A 9,263-nucleotide genomic window follows, 5' to 3' on the forward strand; every position below is an offset into this window, starting at 1 on the left:
GCGGGGCGCGCACGTGACGACAGCACGCACGCGGCGGCGGCTGGGAGCGCGGGTGCCCGCCGGCGGCCATGGGCGCGGCGGCGGCAGAGGCGGATCGCACTCTCTTCGTGGGCAACCTGGACCCCAGGGTGACCGAGGAGCTCATCTTCGAGCTCTTCCACCAGGTACCGGCCGGCAACCGCCGCCGCCCCGCGCGGCCGCCCTTTGTGTGGGGCAAAGGAGGGCAGCGGAGGCCGCGGCGGATGGGCTACGGCGGCCGCCGGCGGCCAAACTTCCTTAGCGGTTGCCGCTACGCCAAACGGTTCCGTTTAATCCGGTTCGTGTCTTGGGTTGCAGGCAGGTCCGGTGATCAAGGTGAAGATCCCTAAGGACAGAGACGGGAGGCCCAAGCAGTTCGCGTTTGTCAACTTCAAGCACGAAGAGTCCGTCCCTTATGGGCTGAGTCTGCTCAACGGGATCAAACTGTATGGGCGGCCCATCAAAATCCAATTCCGAGCAGGTACCCGCTAAAAGGATCCAGCTAGGGAGAGAGTAAACCCACTACCAGCTCCGTGCAGAGGTGGACAGATTGGTGTCCAGTGGGGTAGATCACTCATGCTTCTCCTCAAAGGGCACTCGCCTCGTAGGGACACTGTCATCGACCACCCATGTGCTTTTCTCCTTCTGCTTCACCTGTCAATCAGCAGCAGTGTAATTCCAGAGCACAGCCTGTTTTGGTGGGATTGTTTCTGATGACTTGGCTCTACTCTTGGAAGTTGCTCTAAATTAATCACTCGAGCAGTAAAAATTGCTCTGGCATCCATTAAACTGGCCAGAACATCACTGCCTGATGGTATCCTTCCCACCTGGTATAAAGTTGCAATGTCTTGTTTGGGAGATGGAATTGTGTGTTTTTGCCAGTTACCGGTGATCGTTGAGAGATAATTCATCCGGTGGATACCGTTAGCGCTTTGCAGGTTCATGTTGTATTCAGGCTTCTCTCACTGGTGTTGGTCGGTCGTGTGACAGGATTGTTTCTCTCCAGGGAGCAGTCACGCCTCTCAGGATGGCAATCCAGCTTGTTCCCCTCATGGAGCCGCTGGCAGCACCCCTTCTGGCACACCGCATCCGGCATCCAGCTGTGGCAGGTATGAGTCCCCTCAGCACGGAATTCCAAGTAGAACACAATGTTCGCATGGTTCGCTGCTTTTCTGACTCTCTTTCCAAGCGCAGTTTGGCCTTTCTTCCCTATGGAGCAAGACCTCGAACACCCTTGGTGCCTGAAATTATATGCAAATGGGATAGCATCATGTTTTCATACAAATACAGAAAAGATGAGAGGAGGGCGCTGCCAAGACCTCATCTGCGCTGGTTTCTGAGCTGGGCAGTGAGTTCAGGCTGACACTGGGGTGGCTCTTTGGTCTCTAAAGTGACGTGGCTGTGAATGCTGCTTGGACTGCAACCTTCTCCCTTTTCAGACTAAAACTCATTGTGTTTTCTCCTGCAGATATGACAGGATTCCTGACAGCACGGTAGCAGCGGGATTCTCAGCGCAGCGGTCCCAGCAGTCAGCGGATGGACTTCCAAGACAAGCGGCGGTATGCTGTTGCCCTCTGATGATGTTTGTGGCAGCGTTGTCTCTAGTTTTGAGTCCTTCTTTCCTGTAACGACTGTTAGAGGCTGGGGGAATGTGCTTTTGTGGCATTGAAGTGACAACTCTGGAAGGTTTACGGCTGTCGGTGCTGGGGGTTGATACCTGGGAGAGCTGTAGGGGTTCAGATGTAGGTGAAGCAGTCGCTAATAGGCAGCCTGTGAGCTTAGTTGAGTTTAGTCACAATTCCAGACTTAAAGCTTTCATTCTCCAGCACAGCAAAGACAGGGAAAGGGTCTGGAACGGGTCCAGAGGAGGCCATGGAGGTGGTCTGAGGGCTGGAGCAACTCCTGTACATGGACAGGCTGAGAAAGTTGAGGTTGTTCAGCCTGGAGAAGAGAAGGCTGCAGGAGACCTTAGAGCAGCTTCCAGTGCTGAAAGGGGCTCCAGGAAAGCTGGGATGGGGCTCTTGATCGAGGAGTGCAGGGACAGGACGAGGTGGAAAGGTTTTAAAGCAGTGGCTGTGCCTGTGGCGGGGGGATGGAACTGCATGGGCTTTGAGGTCCCTTCCAACCCAAAAATCCATTCCTTGACTTCCTGTGTATTTACAGCGTTATTAAGGTGCGATTCAGAGCCTGGCAAAGGCCTTTGCTGTCCTACAGCCCTGCTGGGTGCCAGCGCTCCACTGGGAAGCAAGTGCTCCGAATGCCCTGACCCTTTTCCCCTTCTCTTTGCAGATGCACGGTGCTGCACGGCAGCAGCCGCCGTTTGGGGGAAAGTACGAGCCGTCTGCCTTCGCCCTTCCCGGCACCTACCAGCACGCTCCCCACGCCTTCCACCCCTCGGTGGCCTCCCAGCCTCCGCGGCGCCCGGAGCTGCCGTCGTTGCGCAAAGGCCGGCTCAACACCCACCCTTACCATTTTACCCGCGAGCAGCGCTTCGGAGAACGGGGCTCCGAATTCTGCCGGGGCGTGAGGGAGGAGTACGGCTTCGAGGAGAGGGGCCACGACGCTGAGCACCGCTACCGGGCAGGCAGGGAGGAGCCCATCTATGATGAGAGGCACCGAGACGGGTGGAGCCACGACTACCGGAGGGAGAGCTACAGGGAGGTCAAGTGGCACCCATCGAGGCATTAGCGCCTGGTCAGCGGGACTGAAGGAACTTGGCTGCAAAAGAACCTCAAATCTGTTTCTTAGCTACACCGTGTTTAAAACCCTCACCCATCAACGCCCCATTTCCGCGTTTGTAAAGCTGCCAGCAGCGCAGCTCTCCAAAACTCAATTTTAGATGCGTTTGGTCCGCACCTCGGGGCCTTTCGCAGGGAAGACCTCGTTTCGGAGGCAGCATCGGAGCGTAGCGGCCATTGTGTTTTTGTAGCAGGGTGGATGGGTCCGAGTCCTTTTTAACAGCGCCCATGTTTTTTGGCACTTTTAAAATTACGGGCAGCGTTTTTGATACAGGATCTTTGGGTATTCCTTATCTTGGAGCAGAGCATTAAAAGCCTCCCTGGAAACGAACCCGCGGGCAAACCCTACTCATTGCGGCCTTGGGAAAGACACTGGCGCTGTGTGAGCAATGAGGGAACTGTGGCCCTCTGCGACTACAACTCCCAGCAGCCCCCGCGACCATAGGTAAGCGCTGCTGCACGCCCGCCGACTGCAACTCCCAGCATCCTCCGCGGCTATAACGACATCCAGAGCCCTCCGGGACTACAGTTCCCAGTATGCCCTGCGTCACTCGCGCCTACAACTCCCATCGCCTCGCCGCGTGGGGGATGCTGGGAGCTGTAGTGCCGCGGCAGCGCTTTGCGGCCTGGCGGCGATGCTGGGCGGCAGCCGCGCTGGGCTGGGCCGCCTGCGGGGCTGCGGCGGGCGGCTGTGGCGGGGCCGGCGGCGGGTGGCGGCCATGGCGGGCGGCGGGATGGGGCAGCGCATGGTCTGGGTGGACCTAGAGGTGCGGGCCGGGCCGGGGAGGCAGGGCGGGAGGGGCGCGGCGGCGGGGTCCGCGCTGACGGGGCCGCTCTGTGGCAGATGACGGGCCTGGACGTGGAGAAGGACCAGATCCTGGAGATGGCGTGTCTCATCACCGACTGCGACCTCAACGTGCTGGCTGAGGTCAGCGCCCGCGGCACCGGCTCCTGCCCTGCCCTCCCCGCTCCTCGGGTTCTGCCCGGCCCGGGGTGCACCCCGTGTCCCTTCGGGCCCTGTCCTGCCTTCCTGTCCCGCTTCCTTGGGTCCTGCCCAGCCCGGCCCTGTCTGCCTGTCCCCTCGGCCCCTGCCTGCCCCGTCCTGCCCTGCCGTCCCCCTGAGCCTCGGCCCTGCCCGCCCATCCGTCCCCTCGGGCGCTGCCCGCTCGGCCCTGCCCGGTCCCGCCCTAACGTCCCTTCTGCCGCTGCCTGCCCAGCCCGGCCCTGTCCGCCTGTCCCCTTTGCCCCTGCCTGCACAGGGCACTGCCTACTCAGGCCCTCCCGACGGGACGTTACTGCTTCCCAGGGAAGCTGGAAGGAATCACCGATGGGCACCAGTCCCCCTGCTTAGAGCAGCTCCTGCTCCACCATGGATGCCTCTGGCCTGCTCAGGACTGTGGGGACACGTGGGACCTTTCCCATCCCCACTGCCGCCCTGTGCCCTCCACACAGCACCTTTGCAACCCTAACGTTTGTGGCGTGTGGCAGTGCTGCCGCTGAAGGCTGCAGCTGTGCTTGGTATTGAGCTTGTTTTCATTACCTTTGTGTTTTCCTTTTCCTGACAGGGTCCTAACCTGATTATCAATCAGCCGGACGAGCTGCTGGATAGCATGTCCGAGTGGTGCAAGGAGCATCATGGCAAGGTAACTTCTGTAGAGCAGTTGCGCTGCACATTTTCTTTCTGCAACAAGGATAACATATAAATCAGAAATATTAGTGGCAGCACAGCCCTCTAAAAAGGGACTACTTCTGTGCTGAGCAGTTTGGAGTCAAACAGAGGAGATAAAGAGTGAGAGACAGTGAGGATCTTCCTTAGTTTGTGCTGAGGAGCTGGTGTGTAACATTTTGCCCAAGGTCTCGCCAGTCACCTGTGGCACAGCTGTGAATTGCGTTTGTGTATCTTTAGCCTCCATCCCATGTCTCTGCTGCAGGATTGCCCTGGAGCAGCCAGCGCTTTGTATCCTGGCTTTTCTGATCTTTGAGTAGCTGCTGGAGAGCCAAAAGCATCAGCAAAGCCCGGCAGCTGCTGAGTGCTCCTGGAGACGGCTGGAGCAAGAGCTTGCAGGCCTGGGAACAGGATCCGTGGCTCAGTCATGTGCTGCAGGGTCCCATTTACGAAAGCAGAGGCTCAGCGGGAGAAGTTGGGCGTGGGTGCCTGGTCTGCTGGCTGAGCTGTTGGCCATGGGCTCCTCTGGGCTGGGTGGACTCCTCTGACGGCTCCTCCTGCTGAAGCCTGGTCCCTTTCACATAAAATAATTCCAAGCATAGTTCCAATGGAGAAGGAGGGGACATGGCCTGAAGTCCCAACTTGGAACAGGCACAAGATCAGTGTAGAATAGTTTAGAGCTGACAAAATGCAAATAGATTGCTGCAAGTTCAGATATTAGGAGAATTAATCAGTCCAATTTAATGTGAACACTGTGTTGTTATTGCCTGTGCCCTGCAGTGCCTCAAGCCCCATGTGCTTTTTCTCTCCCAAAGCTTAACTTTCACAGCAAGAGATTATTTCCAGTTCTTTCAGCCAGCAATGAAATCGTCCTCCTTGCCAGCAGCAAGAAAGCGAATGTATTTTCCAATCCCTGATTATGAATTGAAATTCAAGTTAGTTTTCAATTAAGGGCTGAAGTTTTAAGACACCCATAACCCCTCCTCTTTTCCCCCTGTCGGCATCTCACTTTCCCCGGGAAGGATTAGCAAGAGTTCGGAAAATGAATATTAATTTACCGTGATAGGTGCTTTTCCCCCATCTCCAGTTGAGGGCTCAAACTCGGCTTTAGTTTGTGAGCAAGTTGAAGATGGTAGCGTACGTTATCGCTGCTCTTGAGGAGCTACTTATTTTTAATTGACTAAGAAAAGAGAAGCAATTAGAATATGGATGCAAATGCAGCCACATAATGAATTTTTTAACCACCACCTGGATCTGTCAAGTAATTTTTGTGGCACAATCGTGGAAATATATAGCGTAGCCAGATGGAAATAAATCACTGAGAACACTTGGAGCTGGTTTGACATTTAACTGTTGGGAATAAAGAAGGAAGGGTGGAACTTTTCTGATTTGTAGGGATCTTGTTAAAGATTCAGCCAGGATTCTGATTGTTTCTCTTTGTGCTGGGGAGGCGGATGCCTCTCGGTAAGCAGGGAGAAATAGAGTGCTCTGCTTGACTGCGTGCATCCTGATGTGTAACGGAGGCTTGTCCAGTGCTTTGGTAATGAAGAAGAACCCCTGGAAAGAACCAGGAGGAAAACAAAAGCCGCGGGCAAGCTAGCACTGTTTGCGCTGTTGTCTGATCGCTTTGCCTTGCATTGATTTTTCCCTTGCTGGCCTGTGCCCTGCACATCAGCTGCGCCCGCTTGTGGGGACACTGGAAGTAATGAGGCAGGGGCTGCCCCTGTGGAGAGAACGAAAGGGCTCTGTCGGTGCTTCTGGGCACACCGGGGAGCAAACGGTCTGTGCAGCGCTGGCCTTGGCATTCTTTAGGTGTCTTTTGTGAGAGTGTGTTTCTGATCGATGCTGATGGCTCTTTTTTTTGCAGTCTGGCCTTACGAAGGCTGTGAAGGAGAGTAAAATCTCACTGCAGCAAGCGGAGTATGAGTTCCTGTCCTTTGTGCGGCAACAGACACCCCCGGGGCTCTGTCCTCTCGCAGGTAAAGTGTCTCCTTCCCTAATAAACAGTGTCGCCCCTTGTGCTGAAGCGCTGGATGGTGCATGTGGTGGGGGTGCTTTAGTTCTCTCTGCTGAGATCTGGCACGCAAATCGAAACCCGTTTTGTCAGGAGAGGCTCAGCATTGGCGTTGCCTGTCCTGCGGATTCCTTGATGTAAAACTGCGCATCACTGCGTGAAGCTTCGGTTCTGTTGGGTGTTACCATTTCCGTGTGCAGTTCTAACGGGGGTGGGTGGGTTATCACCTGGCTGACAGCAGCCTGTGACTGTAAATCTGAACAGGAAACCCAGCGGTGACTTTTCCACAGTGTGGGAAAGGAATGAGACACCAAATATGAACTGTCCAAGTGTCCTGCTGCTGGGAACCACCGTCAGGAGGTTTACATGCAGTCTTGGGATCTGTGCAGAGTGAAATTAATACAGGTGCCTTTTTTCACTTGGCAGAAAACCCAGTGCTTGCAGAAGACTTTGATAGTTATCTGTGTAGCAGAAATTGTAGGAGTAGCTGAAGAATTAATAGAGGGATTATGTATTTAAACCGCATGTGATCCTGAAATGAAAATCTGACAAACCTTTACAATCATATTTACTAGAAAATGGGATAAAGGAGCTGCTCACGAGCAGCTTTTCATACCCTATGATCTTTCCCCAGTTCGCTTAGCCTGCTTCTCGTTCAGACGCCACTCCTGGTAGCTTTGTAATGATGTCTTTGAAGAGACATCTGGGTTTGTGTCTTTGCAGGTAACTCTGTTCACGCAGATAAGAAGTTCCTTGACAAATACATGCCTCAGTTCATGAGGCACCTCCATTACCGGATCATCGACGTCAGCACTGTCAAAGAACTTTGCAGGTAAATGTTCCTCCCGCTAAACAGTGAAAGATCATTTGGGGATACCTGGGAAGTGGCATCAACCTGCACTCTATAAACCAAGGCCCGAGACTGCTGGGAGAGGGCTGCCTGCAGCCACCATCATCTTCTGCTCTGTTCGGGCGGAGGCCCAACAGGAGCTGTGAAGGACTCCATGTGTGGCTGTGCTGGAGTTCACAGTGCAGTGACCGGTAGGGCTGTGGCCTCTCCGGATGCCAGTGAAACTGAAGTCCTTTCCCCAGTTGTAAGAAACAGGCAGCAGCCACCGGATGTGTGTGAGAATCCCAGTTTCCTGTTTTCCCCTTACAGACGCTGGTATCCGGAAGAATACGAGTTTGCACCGAAGAAGGCGGCTTCTCACAGGTCAGGTTTCTACTTTTGCCTGTGTGTTGGAGTGCCTGCGGGGTTTTTATAGTCCCAAGTACCAAGCGGCACCTACATCTGTCCTAAACGACAGTGAAAAGTAGTCACTGAGCTTTCCCTCTGCTCTGGCGTGGCTGTGTGGGCAGGAGGGGAGGCTCAGGTACAGAACCAGAAGGGGTGACCGTTGTAGGAGTCTCAATCCACGTACCCGAGCTTAGTGAGGGTTGATTTCCTTCCTGAGAGATATGCAAGCTGTGCGTGTCTGAGTTTGATTCCTTACAGCCGCGAGTTTTTCAGAAGCGTTAGAATCCAGATGTGGCTGAAGGTGTGTGCAGTCATTTTGAAACCCTTCTTAATTCTCTTCCAGAGCGCTCGATGACATCAGGGAAAGCATCAAAGAGCTCCAGTTCTACAGAGACAGCATCTTCAAGAGGAAAACGGATGAGAAGAAAAGGAAACTAATAGAGAATGGAGAGAGTGATAAAGCTGCCAGTTGATTCCTTGTCCTGCCACGCCATCCTGTGGCACGTCCTGGATGCGTCTCCTGTTCTTTTCTGTTTGCCAGTCTCTCCTGAAGCCACACCCTTCAGTTTCCTTGTTTCTTAACAGCTGTTAGAACACAGATGGAAGCTCGAGTTTCTGCTTCTTTTCTGTCTCAAGCCGCTGCAGCGTCTTTGCACGTAGCAGATAAAGCGCTGTTCAATACTCCTCTTCATCCAGTTTTAGACACCGTCTTTCACTACACAATAAAACCAGTTCTGTTGAGAGGTTGTACAGCCTGTCCGTGTAATTGAATCGTTCCGGGTCTGCATCCCAGCACTGGGATTCACCTCAACGCAGCAGCTTCCAAGAAGGCACTGCGGAGCTTTTAGAATGTAGACTTCTCGTTAAAGCAAATCTTGGTGGGGCAGGGTCTGAAGCACTGAGCAGATCTCAGGGTGCTGGCACAACACGATGCACGGGGAGCCTGTGCACCCTTCACCTGGTTGCAGGGTAAGAGCAGAGAACAAACAGATCAAACCAACCCCAAACGGTCCTGATTCCCGCAGGGGAAGGTCCACGTGATGTTGTCAGCGCTCTCCCTTTGCTGCTGGAGTTTTGCCTCTTGACTACTGCTCCAGTCTGACCTCCTCAGATGTCCCAGAGAGAAGAGCTACCACTCTAAAAAGCGAAGGATCAAAAAGAGCACATGGGGTGTACATCTCCCTAGTTCATTTTTATTATGGGTATCAATAACAATGAACCGCCAAGGCTTCTCAGTTGTTATTATTTGAATGCCTGCTCTTCTAACCATGGGAGCAACTGGTTCTAGAGAGAGGCCGTCACAATCACTAATGGTGCAAATAAACGACTCCTTCAAATGTCTCTCTCCTTTGTCACTAATTCCTGTTTAAGCAGGCAACTTAAACGTGGTTTTTGTACGTGCTGTGCGCTGGTACCCGCAGGCGGGCTGGAACCCCAGCTGGCAGGGCTGTCCCAAGCAGCAGCTCCTCTCTGCTCTGCCTTTCAGCCTGGCAGCCTCTGGCTCTCCTCACCCCGAGATGCTGCGAGGGACCTTTTGCCACAGAGATGCCCAAGGTGCACCCCCTAAGGTCCCGCTGGGACCCCGGGCAG

At 54.2% G+C, this 9,263-nt stretch overlaps 2 protein-coding genes across 2 annotated transcripts; both read left to right on the plus strand.

The window, feature by feature from the left end:
- The first annotated feature begins 4 nt into the window (after positions 1-4).
- Positions 5-3,147, plus strand: RBM7 (RNA binding motif protein 7). The gene is made up of 5 exons (XM_054086978.1): positions 5-164; positions 337-499; positions 1,025-1,127; positions 1,487-1,577; positions 2,308-3,147. The coding sequence occupies exons 1-5, from the start codon at positions 69-71 to the stop codon at positions 2,704-2,706; spliced, it is 852 nt and encodes a 283-aa protein (XP_053942953.1). The 5' UTR covers positions 5-68; the 3' UTR covers positions 2,707-3,147.
- Positions 3,148-3,352: 205 nt separating this feature from the next.
- Positions 3,353-8,984, plus strand: REXO2 (RNA exonuclease 2). The gene is made up of 7 exons (XM_054087205.1): positions 3,353-3,523; positions 3,601-3,684; positions 4,322-4,399; positions 6,290-6,401; positions 7,160-7,268; positions 7,596-7,649; positions 8,017-8,984. Exons 1-7 carry the CDS (start codon positions 3,392-3,394, stop codon positions 8,144-8,146), a joined length of 699 nt encoding a protein of 232 aa, XP_053943180.1. The 5' UTR covers positions 3,353-3,391; the 3' UTR covers positions 8,147-8,984.
- The last annotated feature ends 279 nt before the right edge of the window (positions 8,985-9,263 follow it).

The sequence above is a fragment of the Cuculus canorus genome, chromosome 23 (assembly GCF_017976375.1).
Source record: "Cuculus canorus isolate bCucCan1 chromosome 23, bCucCan1.pri, whole genome shotgun sequence".
Lineage (NCBI taxonomy): Eukaryota > Metazoa > Chordata > Aves > Cuculiformes > Cuculidae > Cuculus > Cuculus canorus.

What these genes read in the sequence shown, in the direction of transcription:
- RBM7 (XM_054086978.1), top strand. Translation starts at nt 69, where the DNA reads ATGGGCGCGGCGGCGGCAGAGGCGGATCGCACTCTCTTCGTGGGCAAC. An exon ending in CCGGCATCCAGCTGTGGCAG is followed by an intron (nt 1,128 to 1,486) that starts GTATGAGTCCCC and finishes TTTCTCCTGCAG; the next exon opens with ATATGACAGGATTCCTGACA. An exon ending in GACTTCCAAGACAAGCGGCG is followed by an intron (nt 1,578 to 2,307) that starts GTATGCTGTTGC and finishes TTCTCTTTGCAG; the next exon opens with ATGCACGGTGCTGCACGGCA.
- REXO2 (XM_054087205.1), top strand. Translation starts at nt 3,392, where the DNA reads ATGCTGGGCGGCAGCCGCGCTGGGCTGGGCCGCCTGCGGGGCTGCGGC. An exon ending in TGGTCTGGGTGGACCTAGAG is followed by an intron (nt 3,524 to 3,600) that starts GTGCGGGCCGGG and finishes GCTCTGTGGCAG; the next exon opens with ATGACGGGCCTGGACGTGGA. An exon ending in GCAAGGAGCATCATGGCAAG is followed by an intron (nt 4,400 to 6,289) that starts GTAACTTCTGTA and finishes TTTTTTTTGCAG; the next exon opens with TCTGGCCTTACGAAGGCTGT.